The sequence below is a fragment of the Haplochromis burtoni genome, unplaced genomic scaffold (assembly GCF_018398535.1).
Source record: "Haplochromis burtoni strain Fernald_Lab_line unplaced genomic scaffold, NCSU_Asbu1 Contig_163, whole genome shotgun sequence".
Lineage (NCBI taxonomy): Eukaryota > Metazoa > Chordata > Actinopteri > Cichliformes > Cichlidae > Haplochromis > Haplochromis burtoni.
The window spans coordinates 991,005-1,011,958 of record NW_024582524.1 but is presented as its reverse complement, the minus strand read 5'-3'; the positions used below and the strand labels follow the sequence as shown (position 1 = coordinate 1,011,958).

At 47.5% G+C, this 20,954-nt stretch overlaps 1 protein-coding gene across 3 annotated transcripts; it reads left to right on the top strand.

Moving 5' to 3' along the window:
• The first annotated feature begins 82 nt into the window (after window positions 1-82).
• ahdc1 (AT hook, DNA binding motif, containing 1) lies at window positions 83-20,924 on the top strand. Of its 3 annotated transcripts, none has more exons than XM_014337011.2 (6): window positions 83-1,842; window positions 13,288-13,401; window positions 13,783-15,115; window positions 15,251-16,968; window positions 17,447-19,181; window positions 20,076-20,924. In XM_014337011.2, the coding sequence occupies exons 3-5, from the start codon at window positions 13,904-13,906 to the stop codon at window positions 19,173-19,175; spliced, it is 4,659 nt and encodes a 1,552-aa protein (XP_014192497.1). In that variant the 5' UTR covers window positions 83-1,842; window positions 13,288-13,401; window positions 13,783-13,903; the 3' UTR covers window positions 19,176-19,181; window positions 20,076-20,924. The 3 variants fall into 3 exon arrangements, with proteins under 3 accessions (XP_014192497.1, XP_014192496.1, XP_014192501.1); XM_014337010.2 differs by having other exon boundaries at window positions 13,288-13,482; XM_014337015.2 differs by lacking the exon at window positions 13,288-13,401.
• The last annotated feature ends 30 nt before the right edge of the window (window positions 20,925-20,954 follow it).

The following is a 20,954-nucleotide window of genomic DNA, read 5'->3' as shown; positions in this document are numbered from 1 at the left end:
TGGACACTTACACCGTCATGTCGTCACACTATGTCTTTTTTTATATGCATTTGTAAAATGACATGATTAAAAGCAAATTTCGAGTTACTGTCAAACTTCTGATTGAGTTGAAAGGCAAATTTAGTTCTTTTAATTATTTAACTTTATTAATTTGGCAACTTCTAGATTCAAATTAAAAACAAACACTACACTGAGACATTTTCCTTTCACTTTATTATGATTTTAAACACACGCCGAGAGATTTCGTTTTTACTAAATGGGCCTACCAGTTTATATTATTTCCACAAACTGCTTTGTAAAGGTCTACAATCACAGGTGAAAGACACAAACATAACTGTGTAAATAAATATATCCACGTGATCTGCAAAACCATTGTTTGATATGTGAATACAGGACTAGAACAAATAGTTATAGTTATAAACTTAATGGGTATTAAACAAAATATTTGTAATGTGCACATTTTATTGAGCAAGGTTAATATCAATGTAGAGTAAATGCATGGCAGTCTTTTGCAGCGTGTTCATTGTGGATGTTATCACTATGACAATGAAAATACCAACCATCAGTCAGCCTCAGCGGCTGTGTAATTGTTTCATCAGCAATTCCCCTGAATTTACCAAAGATTGTTAACGATTTCCAACAAAAAGACACAAAAATGTTTGAATAGTTTCTAGAAAAGTGATGAAGGAATGAAAAAAATAAACCTGATACTTGCTATGAGTCATTCAATGGATAACTCTTGATCCAGGAACGTATAGTGGGTCTAGAAGATACTATGATCAGTAAATCTTTATTAATTTCTTCATTTGTTTCAGTAAATCAATTTAATTTCACACTAATCCATTACTGATTGTTATAATATTAGTTATTTACTCTTTACTTTGGGATTCCTTTACCAGTGCCTAACGTTTATGCATCACCTGAGTATGATGCTGTACTTTACTTCATATTACTTGAAGCATTATCTACCACAGAGCCCTGAATAAGCTGTTATTAGAAAGTTATTAATAACAAATGTTTCATTAACCATCGGGTCTTTATTTTTCTTTAATCATCCATTTTTGGTCATTTATTTTAATGTGTTACCACCCCCCCCCCCCAACCGACATCTTTCTGGAGTCTAAAACATATTAATGTAATGTATATATAGCTGCTGTTTGCGCTTTCTTTAACGTCACCGTGACTCGCTTTCTTTCTTCAGAAGACTACTCTTCCCATAGTTCCAGAGGTGTAAAGTAAAGGCAGCTACGGGTGCCCGGATGGCTTTGACTGTCAGGCACGTTGGAGAGGCACAGCCGAGACCGGAGCGCACGAGAGACAGAGAGCTGGAATTGCAGAGGCAGAGACGCACGGGCGCACGGTCGATTTTCGCCTCCCGCATAGTGGGGAGTCCCGCGCCTGTCACCCCAAACCGAAGCACAGTGTTCGCAAGCGGCTGTGTCAGCACCTGAATTAGAAAGAGGACGGTGAAGCAGCACCCCTGCTCCTTATTTTTTACATTTTCTCCCCTTTCTGTTTTTTTGCTTTCCCGTCTTTTGTGGTGCAGATATTGATGTGAGCCAGAGGAGCGGTTTTTCTGTTGAACCGCTCGAGACGGTGGCGCGCGGCGGGAGAATACAGCGTTTACATTGATGTGGGAGGACTATCTCCTTCCGACGCGGGGAGCTGAGATGAAGGGGGAATGCTGCTCGCTGACGGCTACAGCCGTCAAGGCAACGGCTCCGTGACCCGGGCGGGAAGAGGAGTGAGCGCCGCCGCCGACAGCTGCGCGAGCCCCTAGCCAGCGTTGACACCGCGACAGCTCCAGCGGGCAGCGCGAGCCCCCAGACTCTGTGTCCCTTGGTGAGTGCGCGACTTATGTACTAAACATTCAAATTTTGCTCGCCGTCCACTCAGCCAGCTGTGCTGCGCACCTCTGGCTTTCTTTCTGAGTTTAAAAAAAAATGTTTTTCTTACACTAACCTCATCGGCGCAGTCACCTGGACGGAGCTCTGCATGCGTGCCGCTCGTGCTGCTGGGTCATCTGGGCTTTACTGTGGGCATGCAGCGTGTGTGTGGTTAGACCTTAAATGATGATGTTCAGACACACTCGCGTGCGCTCACACACACATACACACGCGCGTGCGCGCAGTGTAGTTCCGTGCGTGAACCCAGTGTACCCTCACCTATTTTTCCTCACTATTTGCAAGATTCTCACCTCTTAGCCTCATTATCACTGAATATATATGTACAGTGAAGGTAGGGCAGCAGTGTACAGTAGCACCCCGGGTACTGTCACACTGCTGACACACAAACACAGACCCACACACACACACATGTTCTTTTCTGTTCATTTAATGTCTGCACAGATTTTTACCTGTGGGTCAGCTTGATTGGACTTTTCTAATATCTATATATTTACATATCAGTGTGCATGCAGTACAGATGTAGCTGTGAGCACAACTCCTGCTGGCGGACAGATGTTTTTCTGAAGCAGAGCATCCATCCAGCCCTCTGGTTTCCTTCTCGGCAGCCCCCCAGATCTGTCACGGCAATAAGGCAGGACGCAGCAGCAGCACATCCTGCAGTGGCAACAGAGGCAGTGTGTTGGAGACAAGGCATACTCATGGTGGTGATTATCAGCTCTTGTCTGTGGTTTAGTAGAAAAGGAGGGAGGGGGTGCAAAGAAAAAAAGGAGAGAGAGAGGGTGCAGAGGAAGTGCAAGAAAGGAGAAGAAGAGGGGATGAGAGAAGTCAATGTCAGTGTCTGGGCAGTGACAGTTCGTTATTTAAGGGCCCCTCAGAGACGTGCACAGGCTGCCCTAGTGCAGGTGCTGTTAGTATGCAGAGTGATGCTCTGTCTGTCTGTCTGTCTGTCTGTTTCTCACTCACACAGTCTCACTCTCTCAGTGGCTGGTTGAAGAGTGAGTTCTCTTTTTGGCAGGTCCACTTGGACATAATGAATAATTTCAACCCTCTGAATGCTGGAATGAAAAGGAAATGGCCTTACCTTGGCATTCAGCCGCTGTCTGTCAGACTTGTCTTGAGTGCATGGTAGTGTGTGTGTGTGTGTTTGAGAGAGTGAGTGACAAACAGAGGGAATGTGAACATATAACAGCTTAGGCCCATTGTGCTTCCTACCTGTGTGAGCGGGGCTAGTTGTCATAGCAACGGCCTTGTAGCTCCGTTGATGTTCCTCCTGTCCTCATTGGCAGGGTCAGCGCACCTAACACACCACATCTCGTCTCAAATCTGAGTGTGTGTGTGCTTTGGAGGTACCTTTTGTTTGTGCCTTGCTGCAGTTTGTAGGCGTATAGGTTGATGGCACAGACAAGTCAGTGTGTGTGTGTGCGTGTTTTGAATGTGTGTGTCTGTGTGCGTGTAACAAAGATACACCCTGCTGATATGACAGCCGACAGCTCAACCAATCACCTGTTTCCTCTCTCTCTGCCTATCAGCATGTGAGGTTGCCATAGTCAGACGTCCCCTTGATATGGAGGTCGTCATGGAGATGGAGAAGACAGAATGGACGCACATATTCACCTATAAGCGCACGCACATAAATACACACACACACAGGGCATGGAATGGTACAGTATAGCCACTGACTTCCACTGATTTCTCAGTGTCTTGGCAAGTTTTGAGCTAAGCAGGATGGTGCAACCTGTTGAATGGAGGTTTTGATGCATCAACTCTGCACACAGGGCTTTTCACGTCAGAGCCAGGATCATTGAGTAAAACTCTCTGTGGTCTTGTGACAAATCATCTGCTTAAGTTGAGCCGCACACACAAATCGGGATGCACCTTTATATTGGCCAAATATCTAACATAAAATAATGTTTACCAATTTTGTGCTGGCTAAACCTTCAAAGATATTGTGAGGATGATTCGAAAGACTTTGAAACAGTTGAGTTATTTTTGTCATACTGGAGATTTCCGTTTCTTTGTTGTCAAGGTGTAATAAATAACTACAAAAAACAAAAGAGAAAAAAAACAGAAAAATGCCACCATTCTGGCAAATTGTTATAAAAATCTGCACTGGCTCATAGCTTCATAATTGGTGCATTCTTGAATGCAAACAGCGGAGATTAAATCTGAAAGGATATCCTATAGGAGATTGGATCTGTTCAAATGCTTATTCTCCAAAAAGAAAGGACTCTCCTTAGTTCTGCAAAGCATCTGCCTTCTAGCTGTGTGCAAAACTGGCTGAATGCAACAAAGTGAAGTTTTTTGGGTTTTTTTTTTTGAAACAACAGCTGAAGATCATTGTGGCTCTCAACTCTGAACCCTTCACAGCAGCACTCAGGGAAAAGGGAATTTAAACCATTATCTTAAATGAGTCCAGCAATTAATAATACTTTGTACTTGAAATGCCTCCCAAAATACAGAAGTAACTGATTGCAGAGCACAGATTAACCAACACACCACAAATAAGCCATTCACTGTCCTCAAAGCAACAGAATTTGGTTGGATAGCGTTCAGAATTGTTAGCGGTTCTCTCTAAAGCTGGGATTTTCACCTCGATTTGCCCAGAGGCCATCTTTATGCAATGACAGGAGGCCAGAGGCCAGTTAATAAACAAACAATAATATTTCTAGTATAAAACAAATAAACATTAAAAAGACCCAACCTTTTTTTTAAGACCTATGTAACATATCATACTGCATCCAGTTGTTCCACTGCGCTTTAGCTCCAAACAGTTACATGTAAACCACTCAAACACAACCTGAACCTCTTCAGTCAGTTTTATTAAAGGAGTTAGCCAGCTGGCATCCTCTGGTGGGTCTGATTTGTCCTCTGAGCCTAAGTTGAGTATCGCCATACAAACAAAATTAATGCTTATTTTGCTGTTGTTTCTAAATCATTGGTGGAACAAAAGGAGGAAAAAAAACTGACATCATGTACTAAAAGACCTCTAAATGAAATGTAGAGTGAAAGGACATTTTTGGGCATATTTAAAAACTTTTTCTCTGCAACAAGCCACTATTGGCAAAAAATAATAATTAGTCACTACTTTGTCCTTGGGGTGAAGGGTTCCGTCTTTTATGACTCTTTTTAATCTAATGGTTACCTGAAGTGAAATAGCTTTTGCCACAGGCAGGTAAACGTGGTTCAACTCCCCCCCCCCCACACACACACACACACACACACACACACACGGATGCACCCACACACACAGCAACCGTTTAGCATTAGTGTAAGCAGTGTTTGTATGCTCCATTCTGTCACCTCCCACACGATACATTCATAAAACGGCTCCTCCGCGCCAAAAGCGGTGACTCAAGAGGAGACATCTACCCTTCTCTTTTTCTCTCGCCTCCTTCCTTCCTTTAACCCCACTGTTCTCCATACACCTGTCCTCCAGTCAGTGCCACCCTCCTCCCCCAACACACCTTTCTTTTTTCCTCCTTTCACTTGTCTTTTTCACTCCTTCAGCCTCTCCTTTCCTATATGTCCTTCCTCATCCCAAGTCCTCATTCTCTTCATCCCCCTTACCCCTACCTCCCATACCCCCCCTCCAACGGGTCTGGTTGCAGCCGGTTTGAGTCTGACAGTGGAGAGGAAGCACCGACCTCTCACCTCCGGAGGATGGAGCGAGGTGCGGCGGGGTGTGGGGATAGGCAAGAGGAGAGGGGATGAGGAGGCAGTGGGTGGAGGGGAGGCTTGGGGGGGGGGCGCTGCTGAGGGAGAAGGCGAGAGAGAGGTCAAAGAACAGGAGGGATTTGTGAGGGAAGAGAGCTGGGGGAAGGGACGGAGGGAGGGAGAGCACATGAGACAGAGAGAGGACAGAGGGGTCAGGAAGGAGAAAGGGTGATAAATGAAGGGAGAGCGGCAAAGATGGAAGTATGGGGAGGGAAGGATTGACCGGCGCAGAAGGGATGAGAAGGAAAGAAAGACAGAGTGTGAAGCTGCTGTGTACCTCCCTAACAAGCTGGACAGAATCAGCTCAATTATTAAAGAGGAGCGAGAGATGGGGAAAACACGCAGACACAGACGTACACGCACGCACAAGAAGCATCTCTCCGTGTCTGGGCACACAACACGATCGCATCATCATCATCGCAGACACACGCACACCTATCTGCACATGTGCAGCTTTGTGTTTCTTAGAGTTTCTCTCTTTTTTTTTTTTTTACAGCTGTGTGTGATTATACATGTGTCTGGGTATGTGTTTTTAAAAACATTGAGTCAGTGGATAAGCAGAGACTTGTTAGTGATTCTCCTCAACACGCACCCCCCCCCCCCCCCCTCCCCCCTCCTCACCCCTCCTCAACCCCCCCCCACTACCCAATTTGGCTTCAGCGCCGTCTCAACGTTCCACCAGCGTGGCTTCAATGTCGTCCCATCAATATGAACAGATAATCAGAGCACTAAGGGGTCTGTCTATAAATCCCCACTGTGAGTATAGTTCTCACCCTCTTCCCTTCCTTTCTTCTCTACCCTTCTTGTCTGTCTTCCTCCCTCCTCCTCCTCATCTTCCTCTCTCTTGCCCGTTCCACCCTTGTTTCTAGTTCTCTTTCTTCTTTCCCTTTTCCCTCCTTCTCTGAGGAAGTGTATGCCCCCAAGGGACGAAAAGATTCGCTACCTTCCAAGAGAGAAAGAGATTGTGAGCGGCTCTCTCTCGATATATATGTGTGTGTGTGTCTATGTGTGAATGTGTGTCCTCCACATATGTGCGTGCCAGGATGATAGTGTGTGCGTGCGTGAGAGTGAGAACACACACTTCCTGAGACGGAAAGGGAGACGGCGAGAGAGAGAGAGAGAGAGAGAGAGAGGCAGGGGATGAGCAAGTGAGGAGCAAGTGAGAGACTGAAAGCAGGAGGCTGTGGAGGGGGGAGGAGAGAGAAAGAGATAAGAGAGAAAGACAGAGACTAGTCGGGGAGAAGGGGGAAGATGGATGAATGCACTGCGCACCAATTGTGTGTGTGTGTGTGTGTGTGTGTGAGAGAGAGAGAGAGCGATGGTAAAGAGATGCAGGTAGACAGAGAGGGACGGAAGGGTTTCTTATCCTCTCAGCAGAAGTCATAATTTCTTAGAGCGTGCACGGATGTGTGTATGTGTGTTTCGTGTGCATGCCTCATTGTGTTTGTGTCTGAAAGTGTTACCTCGCACAGGCTTGAGGCCAAGAACCACAGCACAGAGAGGTACAGTGGTGTAGCGCTGGTGTGTAGTGTCAGCCGTACACGTGTGTGTGTGTGCGTGCGCGCTTTCTGAGAAATGTGTATGTTGAGGCTGTGGCTGATGAGCTGTCAGTACCTACAGTTGGAATGTTCACAAGGCGGCCATTGTTGTTCAAACAGCCAGCAGCCTTCTCCTTGGCAACGGGCGCTGCAGCAGCGTCTCCCACAGCAACTGTGGAACAGGAGTATGGAGGGAGGAGGAGGAGGAGTCAGGAAGTCAGGGCCGCAGCACGGAGGCCCCTCTCCAAAACACTGGCCTCAAGGTCTGAGTGTGTGTCGGGGTCCAAGCATCTGGTTTGTGTGTCCTCAATGTGTGCGCTGGATGTGCGTGACTGTTTTCACGTGTGCCGGTATGTGTGGCTGTTAAGTGTGGGTTTTCATCAGTGTCAGCGTGTAGCGTGCTTCAGCGTGTGTGTCTGCGTGTGTGCGCACCTGTGTGAACTGTAAGTGGGAGTGTTTCTGTATTTGCACCTAAGTGGTTGGTTTCATCTTCCTGTATTTGCATGTGTTTGTGTGTGTATGTGTGTGTGTTTTTCCAGACATATCCCTGTGTATGTGTGTCCTTGTTCATGTGTTTCAATGCGTGCGCACATGTGCACACTCCTCGCTGTTCCCAGCTGGCGCAGTTGGTCACATGACCCGAATGAGGGGCGGCCATCAGCAGCGCCAGTAAACTGCCTGCAGGAGAGTGAGAGAGAGAGAGAGAGAGAGAGAGGAGAGAGTGTCAGGCTGAGTTGAAGATGAGGAAGGGGGTGTTGGGGAGTGGGAGCTGTGGGAGAGAAACTAGGGGCAGGAGGTGGGTGGTAGTGGTGGTGCGAGAGTGGGGGGTACTGGGGAGATGAGAGAAGGAACAGTGAGAAAGAGGAGTGAGGAGGGGCTAAGGAAGGAAGGGGTAATACGGTCCTGCTCGTCTTAAAATAACTACAGCATGTAGGTTCCTGCAGAAACAACAGGAGAGAGACAGGCAGACAGTGAGACAGTCAAATGGGGGGTGTTGTTGGTGGTAGTGGTGGTGGAGGGTCCTGGTTTTGTGTTGTCTAGTGTTTGGAGCTACTTCTCCAATCCCCTGTGTGCATCCTTGGCTGAGCTGCCACTGTATCTGCTCTGTGTGAAGTCTGTTTACGTTAGATGCGTTTCTGTCTGTCTGCCTCTTTTTGTTTGTCTGCACATATGGTTTATGTGTTGGTCTCTGCTCATTGATATGCTTTGTGTGCATCCTTGGTGTGTGTACGTGCGTGTGTTCGTGCGTGCGCGCACACGCCTACTCTTGGCAGGAGATACAGCGCGCGCACTGATGATGGAGATCATTAGGAATTTCCTGCAGCTGGGAAGGTGGTTGCAGGGGGGGGGGGGGGGGGGGCAGGCGGGGCGATACTGTTGGAGGGAGCCGGGTGAGAAAGAGAGGAGAAGGTCAGAGCTGAAAGAAGTGTGGGTGGTGGGTGTATGCTGTTTGGGGGGGGGGGTCTGTATGTAAAGGGTGTTCCTTGGACTGTCTGTGTTTGACTGACGTGTGTGGATGGAGCTGCAGCTCACCAGGGTTCGGTGTTGTTCTGAGGGGATGTTGATGGTAATTTGTGTGCGGGGATGTCGGCGGTCTGTACGTAACACCGTTTTGGCACACTTACCAGCACCTCGAGCTCTCAGACAACCCAGGTCTGCTGATCAGAAGAGTTTGCATATGGTTAAAGCTTAGCTGCTCACTGTTTTTGCCTGTTGGGCTGCAGTGCACTGCAGTTGAGACAGGACCTTATAACTTGAGTTTTACTCTTTGTTTATTGAGTTAAATTAAAACTTTTGAGAAATTGGCTAAACTAATAAAGATTCAATACTGAAAACTTTTTTGGAAGGGAAAAAATACCTATTATCCAAATGTCAGACAGCTATTTTATAGCTGATGTCTAAGTTCTGTTTAGGTTTAGCTCATGTTAAATGAGGATATTCTTGTGTATTGTAATGCAGCTCAGAATGAACAAAGTTAAGTCTTCCTTCAGACTAATGGAAAGAAACTGCTCACATTTAGTACTTTTACTCTTCCAGACTTTCTCTACTGGGCATTTATGCAAATTAGCGCATATTTAACAGGATAATACCTCATTAACATAAGTTAACATAGAATTTCATAAACTTGTATTGTCTCACTACAAGGAATTGACTGATAAGAGTTTCACGGTGACTTACTACTAATGCTCCAACTTTTTGCCTGTAAATACTACTTTCCAATAAAAATGTGTTGACATTTTTACAATTCGTAGCTTTAGAGTCTCTCACACTCTGAGCCGGAGCTCTCCACTTTACATACACCAGACTCTTCAGTTTTATTCCCGTCTATATTCTGAAGAGAGATTTGTCCCTATATTGTTCAGAGCTTGATTTATAGTATGATTTAATCATAAAAATGTTTTCCTTTTCTGGTTGTGAACAGCATTTTCCAATTTATAAAGTGCCAAACGATATTCCCTTTGACTCTGCAGATAAATATTATAATGTAACAAGAATTGTGATCCTGGCTTTATCTGGTGTTCAGTTTTCCCTTCTGGAAAAGTAGGCAGATTAGTTCATATTTAGATAGATAATGCCTTATTTGCATACGTAAACCTGAAACCTCAGCAGAACTTCCAGTACGTACAAAAACACCTTCATGTAAGTAATCAAGTGTGGCATATCGATTTACCTGTATTGTCTTTCCTTAACCCTTGAAAACCTACTAGGAGTAACCCTTGAAGGTCTTTTCTGAACTGAGCAGTTTCTGTCATATTTCAGGCCCAACAAAATGACTGGATCTGAATTTATGAGGGTGGACTTCGCTTTTCTTACTAACCACGTCTTCACTGATATATACTAAGGTGTCAAAACTCATCATACAGGGTAGATCGTCAAATGTTGCATTTATGGGCCAAAGTGTTAAAGTGCAACATCAAGTAATGCTACTATATGGTACTGACACTACGTAATGTGTAATGTGTGAAGCTGGAGCGACAGCGCCAGTCAACGACTCAACAAGTTGCTTGGTCAGTGTCTCATTGAGAAGTGTTGGATAACCGAACGTTATATGCTGGATATCAAACCAATCGCAAACAAGCAAACAATAAAGCCTCGCATCTACAAAGACTTAAAATTATGATCAAATAGCCAAATGTGAGCAATATCAGCCTTGCATTCACCTATGGAAAAGGGGTAAACACCCCAAAACCGCTGCCTGCACGCGTGTCTGCTACATTTTTCGAAAGTACACACACTGTTGCTGTGTTTTTCTCATGTTTCCGTTCACCGATGATTTCCGTGGAAGGATTTTATTGTTGCGTGTATGTTTGTTGGAGCCGAAGGTTGGGGTTGCGTCAGGGTTGAGGTGATGGAGCGACGAGAGCCCGACGGTGTAGTCGAGTCGCTGCGCGGTGTCACTCAGCCTCTGCGGACCCCTTGACCCACTTCCCCCTCCCCACCTCTCATGCTTCTCTGCTGGCCTCACATACACTTTTTCCATCTTGCTCCCTCTGTTTCATCCCCCCTTCTTCTTCTTATCTGTCTAAACCTCTCGGTGGAGCCCCCTCCTCCCCTCACCACCTCTCTCTCTCTCTCACTCACTCTCTTCTCTATGTCCCCCCCCTCCCTTACACCCCCCCATGCTGTTTCGGTGCTGCTGCCTGTCTCTTAGCAACAACTGCACACCCGTTAGAGCTCAGTGAGTGCTTTTACAAACACACCCAGGAAGACACACTTATACACGAGCACACTGGTGCGTGCGCGCACAAACACAACCATACACACTGGGTCTAGTTCCTCATTGAGGGTTTCTGCTGGCAGGCCTGTGAGTCTGCAAGCCTTTGTGGCAGTGAGATAGATGGGAACAGAATAGATATGCTTTACAGCTACCATGTACAGAGTCATTGCGCCTCTTAGACTACGCACCAACAGGCCAGTGGCCCAAACTGGAAATTGAGAGGTTCGAGTCTCTCTCTTTCTGTGTCGCTCCCTCTGTTTCCTTTCCCCCGCGCTTGCACAATTAGACCTAAAAGTTTTCCGAGAAAAAAAAGAAAATGTGCAAGATGAAAACTGTTCAAACAGTATCATTCATACGAGAGCTGCTCTTTGTGAAACAGATTCAACAGATCATCATGTGGGAGCAGCGCGCACCCTCGGCTGTTTTCACAGAGACAATACTACGCAACTGTGTGTTCCAGAGCCCCAGAGCCATTCACAGCAAAAAATGCACCAAAACGCATTCGCTACGTATGACGGTGATTACATTGGAATGGCGGCTGATGGATGCCAGGAGTGTTTGCTTAAAACAATGAATCACAGTGGGAGCATTTGATTGGCTGGCATCTAAAACCCTGTCAGAAAACCCCCCGCAGAGCACAGTAGAGGGATATTTGCATGTTTGTCTTTGTTTGGCGTGTGATCGTGCATGGGTTCACATGTGTGCGTGATATGTCTGTCTTTATGTGTAAATCGATGTGCGAGTGTGTGGGAGGATGGAGCTGTGGGGGCATGTTTTGCATGCGCGTTTGCGTGCTGGCATGTGTCGCTGGTGCGTGTGCGCCTCTGAGTGACAGCGCGTGCACGCATGTGTGTGCGTGAGCGCAGCGAGCGCATGTGACGCAATGCTTAATTAAAGCATGTGCTCTTCTTGTTCTCTCACAAACTGGTCAGATGAAGCCTTAATTAATGAGCGCTGTTAATTAGACGAGAGAGAAAGTGAGAATGAAAGTGGGAGAGGCGGAGGAGGGGTGGGGGAATCTGAGGTAGCGCTGGGAATGGGGGGGGCTGTGTGGGTGAGAGGGGGGTTAAAGAAAGTATGTTTAGCGTGTTTGTGTTCATCTCCATGTTCGTCTGTCCCAGTTGTGTCATTCCTCAGAGCAGCAGAGCACCGAGGTTTGCTCTGCTCCATGTGTGCAGCCGCAAAACTCTGCTACAGCGAAACTCTCCCACTTCTTCTCCTCTACTCCCTCTACTCTTTTGTCTTCCTCTCGCCTCCTCTTCACCAACTTTTGCTCCCTCATTTTGCCAAAAATCTGTCTGCCTGTCTCTGCCCCGCTACCGACTCAATCATATCTTTCACCTTCCTGTTCTTCTTCTTCTTTTTTCTCTCACTCTTTTCATATGTTCTCACCCATTCACTCTCCCATTCTCTCATGTCTCACACTCCCCCTTTCTCCATCCCCGCCTTTCTCTCTCTCTCCCTGTCCTTCACCCTCCCTCCTAATCAGAGCCATATGTTGGAGAGGGAGGCAGGGAGATCTGACGATGGACATAATTGTGTTGAATGTAGACCGTGCGGTACAGTGTTGGGAGTCAGCCGTGTGCGTATGTATAAATTAAGTTTGCAAATGTTGCGTTTACTTGTGATTGGATGCAGTCACATGTGAGTCTCACACCACACGGGGCTGAGATTTCACAGCACTTCTGCCTGCACTTCTCCCCATGCTTTGGGTTTCTATAATCCCTCCATCGCTCCTGTCTTTCTGTCACCTTCATCTCTCCATCCTCTTAACACCTCTCCATTCACCACCTCTCTGCTTCCCCCTGGTGGATGTGATTATTCACACATTCTCATTCTTGTTGCACCCTCAGAGTCTAGAGCTTTGTAATGCATTTGGAATAGTTTTGGTGAAACGTGGCACGAGCAGTGACAGTGTGTGTGTATGTGTGTGTGGGCGCACGCACCCAAGTCTGCTGTGCGACATGATTCAACAGTTGAATTTCTTTACATTTTTCAACAACATATACGTCCTCTCACTCAAATATCGCACATGCGGCAAAAACATTACTGTCGCGTATTGATGATCCTCTGAGTATTTATACCAGCATACGCTTGTACCCACACTATGCTGGAACACATCAGAATGAAACACTAACTACAATTAGACTTTAAAAATTTATACTGCAAGTCATCCTCCAAAATAATTGCATGAGATAGTGCAGCCCGCACCAAAATACTGATTCTAGTCTGGCCTGATGCATGCTGTGACATCATGTACTAATCTCTTTTTCTCTTGTTCTTTCTGCTCCACCCTCCTCCTTTCTTTTTTCTCCTTTCATTTCCCCACACTCCGCATTTTCCTCCACCTTCTTCAACTCTTTGTCCCTTCCCCCTGTCTGTATCTCTATCTTTCTTTCTCTCACTCCAGCAACCATGGGCAAAAGACAGGAGCAGAGGGGAGAGGGAGAAGTATGTGAGCTCTCCACTGCAGTATTGATGACCCAATGATCCCCTGCAGAACAGAGCCAGTCAGGCAGACAGAGTGAGGCTCAACTCAGAATCAAAATCAGAATCAGTGCCATGATCGTTTGGTAAAAGCAACAAATTGAACAGGATATGAATGGTAAATGTAATCTAATGTTGTAATGCTGCTGTGTGGGTGGCACAGTTAATAGAGGAGAGTGCATCATGGATTAGGTTTATGGCCCATTGCCAAAAATGTTGACGATTCGATTTCACAATCGCAATTACATCTCTGCAAATTTTTCTACGTGTTCCATAATTTATGCTTAGCAAAAGCCATTTTTGGGGGTGGGGAGACTCATGGGGTTTGGATTAAATGTCTTAAATTCAAGGAGGAGGTTTTAACATATTTATGGGCTTACTTTTCAGTTGGTAATATTGTTTTCGTATCTGTCTTTAGGTTTTTGAGTCTTCTTGCCAGCTGTTAGAGGACGACAGCTACAAAGAAGAAATACCCATTTACATAAATCTGAAAACATCCATCTTTTCCCTGCCTCAGTGCCAGCAAAACTGTGTCCTGAATGAGTAGCTTATCAGATCACCTGCATTCAGGCCAAACTGGGGCTCCAGTGGGCTGTGGTGAGGCTCGGGCTGAAGAAAAGGGGTGTGTGCCGGGGCTCGAGGAGCTTGAAGCGCTCGAAGGAGCGGAGTTCTGGACCAGGGAGCTCACGCTCCAGGGGGGGTTCCAGGATCCTTCTCATGATGGACTGACGCTGGTAACATCCGACCACATTCCCTCCTCCTCTCCGTCTGCCCTGGCCAACGGCCTCCATCTTCAGAGGAGGCTGGGGCACAGCAGTTGCCGGCGGCGGCAGACAGAGACTCACACGACTGCTGAGACACATACGTTTGCAGAGACGTTTCGAAACATGCAAACACACATAGACCCAGATGTGCATGCACAGGCTTTTTCTCATGCAAATATGGAGAACTGTGGACTCACGGATGTGAACTCACACGCAGCTTCTGTAGGGCCAGAACTCTCCAAATCTCTTACACCAGAGGCCATACACTCACCGCAGCCCTTGTCTTTGGCGCTAGGCAATCATCCTGCCTCCACCAATCAGCTGGCAGCCCCGGTCCGAACTGCAGAGACAGACGTGCCCTCAACATTTTGTCCAGTCCCTGCTGGTCCAAACTCAAACACTGACTCCTCCCCACTTCCCATAGAGACAGAAAAAAAGTATGCACTCCGTAGCTCTGGACGTCCCCGCTTTCCCTGTCACCTGCGCAAATCCTCACGCCTCCGCAGAAGCATTGAGGATGGGGAAAAAAAAGCAGGGAGGGAAAAGGGAGGAGAGGAGGATGAGGAAGTATTAGAGGAAAAGATCTGGAGGGTAAAAGAGGAGGAGGTGGCAGTTGGTGATAAAGAAGAGCACTCATCTGTGGAGGCTGTTCTCCCTGCAGTTACCAGTCACACAGATACTGCTCTTGCTCTAACTGTACCTAAACCTGTTCCTAAAGCTATACCTAAACCTGGTCCCAGACTCGGCTATAGACCTGGACCTAAATCCAGGTCCAGGCCCTCAACAAAACCTGTTCATAAAGCAGGCCCTAAAAGTGTAATGAAACAGCGTCAGGCAGCCCAGGCTATCCACGATCACGCTACTCCTCATCTCTCATTTGGGAACACGCCCACAATCCCTGGATCTCTGCTAACGATGAAGGAGGAACCCGTTGCGGAGTTGAGGGTATGTCCTCCCAGTAATGGCAGACGTGGGCGTTTTGTTGGTGTAAGTTTATTTTTTAGTCACATATCGCTGCATCACCACTTCTTTTTGACATTACATATAACGTCATATTATTCACTAATGAACATTGAGTCAATTTGCTGTCGCAGCTGTTTTACCTTTGTGTCTGCTTTACAGGTGAGGAGGATTGTTGTCAAAGTGGCACGCATTCCAGTCAGCCTTAGCCGGCGACAGAAGAGCTACAAAATTTCTAATCTGGAAACGATCACGGGGACGGAAAAGAGTAATGATGGCAACGTGGAGGGCTCAGAGGCAGCCCGAGAGCCAACTGCGCTCCTCCGAATGAAAAACAACGGAAAGAGTGTGATGGTGATGTTCCCTCCCGGAGAGCTCCCTGTTATCCTCAAACGCAGGCGGGGACGACCGCCTAAACAGCCCCTGCCAGGAATACAGGGGGAGCCTCCAAATGCTGGGAACCCTGGTGGTAATGGAGACCAGCCCAAGAAGCCCCGGAGGCGGCGACGGACTAAACTCCCTTATCCTTATCCATCCTATGTTAATGACACGAATGATGTGAAAACCGAATATGGGGATGTTCTCTCCAAACTGGCCTTTTTAAACCGCCAGCCTCCTGCCACTGGCCGCTGCTCCCCCCCTCGTTGCTGGACACCTAGTGAGCCAGAAAGTTTTCATACCCCCTCAGAAAACCCTGGAATATCCACCCTGCTCCACCGGCTCACTGGGTTTAGACGCCCACGGGGTGGCAGAGGAGGAGGTGTTGGACGGGGAGGAGGAGCAGCAGGGGGGATCGGAGGCAGAGAGTGTAATAAGAGCACCTTCAGTGACTTCTTTGAATCTATCGGAAAAAAGCGGAAACTGAGCCCCCTGTCTGAGCATGGATTACCTAGGAAAAGAGGGAAGGGTGTGGGTGGAGGTGGGGTGGGCAGAGGAGGCGGTGTAGTAGGAACAGTGCCTGGGGGTGAGAAAATAGTCAGGAGGAGACGTATGAAAAAAAATGGTGCATTCAAAGGGAGTGGGGTGTCCATGGGGCAAGACTGGCCCAATGGGGCAGGTGGCTGGGGTGAAGAGGGACCTATGGATAAACAGAAAGGCTTGGGTGGGTATCAGCTCTGTGGAACTCCAAGGGGGGGCTTCTCCTCCTGTGAGCTTGGACGGGGAGGTGCCTACAGCAGCCCAGGTGGGAGCAGAGGGGTTGGGCCAGCTGGGGAGGACTCACAAGGCCTCTTCGCTGGTTATTTCCGATCACTGCTCGACTCTGATGATTCCTCGGACCTGCTGGACATCTCCTCCGCACAGTCTGACCCCCGCAAAGCTTCATCTACCCCTGGATACGAGCCATCCAGCCCAGCTACCAGTCACAACTGGTCTACCGCATTCTCTAAGTGGAGCACTAAGGGTGCAAGTTCTGGGGCGGAGGGTTCAGGCCAGACACCTGGCTCCTCAAGCAGGCCTCCATATAGCTATGCCAGCCTGGCCCAAACATCCCCCACCACTTCTACCTATCCTAAATCCACTCCTCCATCTCTCTCACACTCTCCTAGCTCCCCCCATCCCGCCTCTTATGGCCACTACTCTTCTGGCTACTCCTGCTCCTCTCCTGTGGTGCCACAGAGATCCTCAGACTGCAGCTGGTCTGGTAACAACATTGGCAAGGCCAACCCTGTCGGTCCAATGGGTTATTCTAGCTATCAAGCCACAGCCAAGCGGGGCTACGGTGGATATCCAAGTGCAAGTCATTCCTCTGCAATGCGGGGGGACTCAACAGGGCCGACGTCACCTGGAGGAGGATACATGTCTGTGGCCAAAAGTAGCCCCTTCAGCTCCTCCTCCCTAGAGGGTTACAAACAATACAACCCCAATCAGTGGAACTTCAGGTAAATCACTTCTACCACTCAGGTGTCATTAAAAGAAATCCTACATTAACTAATGGAAGTAAATCTTAAATTATCACACAAACATTTGACTTGGTTTTAATTAAACTTAAATGTAAATGTAGGTAATTAAATATTTTATTTGACAATAAACAAAAAAAAGGTGCAAATCAGGCTTTTAGATATCTGAAAAACCCGATCACGTCTGATGATTATATTTCTCAGGATGAATGTTTCACTCCGGCATGCAATTTTCAATATCACCATGCCTGCCTTGTGAAAATTAAAATTTTGGCTAAATATTCCTCATCCTTACCCAGCTTACAAGTGCACTGTCATAGCCTGCCACTGAGATTTCTCCTGTTACTGATTTGTGAAACTGCAACAAAGAGCAGTGAAAACTCTTTTGCACAAATACTGCTTAAGTGTTTTTATTTATTGTATAATATATGTTGGTATTCTTATTATTTATTTTTTTCAGACAAGGTTACAGTGGCTGGTCAACAGACAGCTTTGGACCTCAGTACCATGGCTATAGTGAATATGGATCCAATGAGTCCAAAGACATCTTGGATATCTCAAACTACACCCCCCAGAAGGCCAAGCGACAGCCTTTCCCTGAAAGTTTGTCAGAATCTTCTTCTGACTCTTCACATCTTGGCTCCGCAGCCACTAATAGTGGCCCTAGTTCCACATGTGGCACGTACAAACAGAATGAGGTTGTTTCTGTTAGTGGAGAAGGGGGCCAGTCAAGTCTGTCCAGCCTGGAGAAGCTGATGATGGACTGGCATGAGAGTGCCTCGGGACCTTCTTATAACTGGAGCCAGAATGTCCTCTTCCAGGGTGGGGGGACCAACAAACCCGGCCGTGGTCGCAGGAAACGGACTGAGCCACATTTAGAAAAAGAAGGAGTTTCTGCTTTGCACTCTGATTCCCCATCCAGTCCCTCACCAACACCTGCTCCTGGACCTAAGCGCGGAGGGGTCGGAGGACGGGGCAGGGGGTCGAGAGGAGGCAGAGGAGGTCTGTCTCCCTGTCAGAGGGAGAGGCCAGCGGGATCCAAAGGGAGGGGCAAGGCTGCGTCTACGTCAGCGGTGGGACCAGCGGTGTCTGCTGTAGGTCCAGAGGGGTCCGGGTTGTTTCAGGAAGGGCTGGATTATTACAGTGGAGACAGTAGCAGCCTTTCTCCTTTGGCCACTCCTAATCCTGCGCCACCTTCCAGCTACCTCCAGGACCCCTGTGAGTACCCCTCCCCCTATTCTGCCCACCCCTCCACACCATCCTCTGAGGAGCGATATCCGGCCTTATACCCTGGAGAATCCTCCTCTTCCCTCTCACCCAGTGTTTCTTCTCCCCCTTATCCACCCAAGCCCACCCCTCCTCCACACCAGTCCTACCACCTTGTCCCCTCCAGGACCTTCTCCCCCTCTTGCTCCCCCTCACCACGGCTAACACCCCACTGCGGCACTGCACTCAGTCCCTCGCACCGCCCCCCTCTGAAAGACCCCCAGTTTTCGCAGTACGACTCACCCAGCTACTGCAGCTCCCCCTACTGGTACGGACAGACATCGCACAGTGGCAGCCCAAGCCCACACGCTCACTCAAATACAGCTGTGCACGCACACAGCAACCCGCACGCAAGTCCACATGGGAGCACACCGGCTAATTCGCTCTCTAGCCCAAATGCAAACACGCACACACATCTGACTCCAACTCCGCACGACGCACATCATCCCAGCACACAGCCCCACCTGAGCTCACACACAAACACGCATCCAACATCGCACCTACAGAGCAGCCCTCTCTCGCACTCCAACAATCAACCCCACCTCAATGCACACACCAACCTCAACACCCACCTCCCTTCGCATACACACTCCAACCCCAGCCCCGGCCTCCATTGCCATGCAACACCTATGCTTTATGAGGAGCGCAGCCCTCCCGCCGCCATTACCCCACACAAGCGGGATATGACCTCCCACGCCATGAGCACGGGCCATCGGCAGGGGCCCTTGCCTCACTCCCCGTACCCCAAACCTCCCCTGGACTCCTCGCCCCATCAGGAGGACACTAGTGGCTACTCTGTGCCCCAGCAATCCTATCAAGGCATGGGACACCGCTACCCCTCCCAGGCGGCTCAGGGTGGCGGGGTGCTGTGCCAGCTCCTGGACCCAGCCGGTGATGACAGCTTCAGCGTCACAAGCCTGTAACGGCAGGTGAGTGACTGTCGAGGACAACGTAGGTATGGAAAAGGGTGGAAATGCATAAATAGATCCATAAACTGTTAAGCAATGAATGTTACATAATATTCAACTGGATGTAGAAGCAAAATCATTTTTTTTATTACTGTTTTGTTATTATTAGACTTACCCCATAAACATGATCATAAAAGGCCAATTCATATCTTCAGTGTATCTAGAACACCAACAGTAAAGGCAGCTTAAAAGACGATGTGTGCTGATAGCACTTATTTGCAGAGCAACACTAACAACAGTATTTTTGTCCAATGATAAATGGAACAGGTCACCTTTTAGTAATAACCCATCAAAAACAATTTAAGCCTCGTCGTGCGAAGCTTATATCTGTGTGCATGAGCAATTTTGTGCCAAGCAACTTTTACAGTAAAAGACGCTACCTTTAATCTGTTTTTGAGCTAATGGGGGAAAAGGACATCAATAATAAAATTGTTTCTTTTCTTTTTTTTAGATCTAAGATACAAAATACTTTAAAAAGGGTGTAGGATGGTCTCACCAACCCTGTAAAACCAAACAATGCTAAAGACATGGGTTCAAAGTTGCATGTTTGAGCCCTGCTCTGCACACTCTCTAGGACCACATTTGCACATTTTTTTTGCCAATTTAATGGAGGTTACAGGTGAATTTGAACGTGTTTTGCTGCAGTTTCTATTTCAAAACCTCTCTAGCTTGTTAAACCCCATATATTTATCTTTAGGCTGAAATGCAAAAGTGCAATTTTCATCAAAATGGACACATCGCTCTGACTAAAATATCCTAAAAATGTTTGTTTTTTTTAATAGAAAGTGTCTCATATTACTTTTATTGTCTCTTCTGATCTCTTGTTGTCTCTCCCTCTCTCCGTTTTCCTTTCAGGTGCATTCAATTCAAGCTTTTACAGATTTGCAAACATTTTTTCTTTTTCTTTTCTTTCTTTTCCTTTTTTTAAGGGGACTTCTTTGTGAGGGACTGTGAAATGAAGGGTGAGAATTTAGCTGCCAGCTTTTGGACAGTTAAAGCTTTAATTCTCCAGCACTGACAATCAAGATCAACTCACGTACTCGAGCATGCACATACACAAACGCACACGCGCGCGCAAACGCGAGACACGCTTGCGCGGATTTGTTCACTACCTAAACATGACCACATGAAGTCGTACGTGTGCGCACTCACACGCTGGAATGAGGGAACGGCCAGGAGGAGCTGACAGATGAATACCAGACGCTGACGGACAAAGACAAACCTATCTCCTCATCCCTTGGAGTCCTGCTGTGATACATGGAGGACTCTGTTTCCCTTAGAAGTCTAACTCACCAAATCTTTGCGTTATTTATTTTATTTTTTCCCTGTATCTGCAATGTGGGCAAACTAGGATCACACTACTCGCTCTTTCTCTCTGTGTTTATTTCCCCTGTTTTCTCTCCTCCTCTGCTAAACCAGCAACTGTGTTCTGCTCTCAGCTCTGCATTTCTGTCTTGTGCCCAAACTCGAACCGCATCTGAGCCTGAATCAACTTCTGAAATGCCATAAGCCTAGCAAATGTCCCTCTCTGTGCACTCCTTGTGTTGTGTCCCATAAGAGAAAAAGTGGACTCAATCAGTTTCTGCTCTTGAAATACCAGCATCTGTACATATGACTCCAGCTCCAAGCCAGGGGGCCTCTCTTTCGCTGTGAAGGCCCATCATCAACTTGCCCTCCTCTGCGTTCTGCCATGGTTTCTCTGCTCTGTGGGGTGGGTGGGAGGGAGGGGTGGGG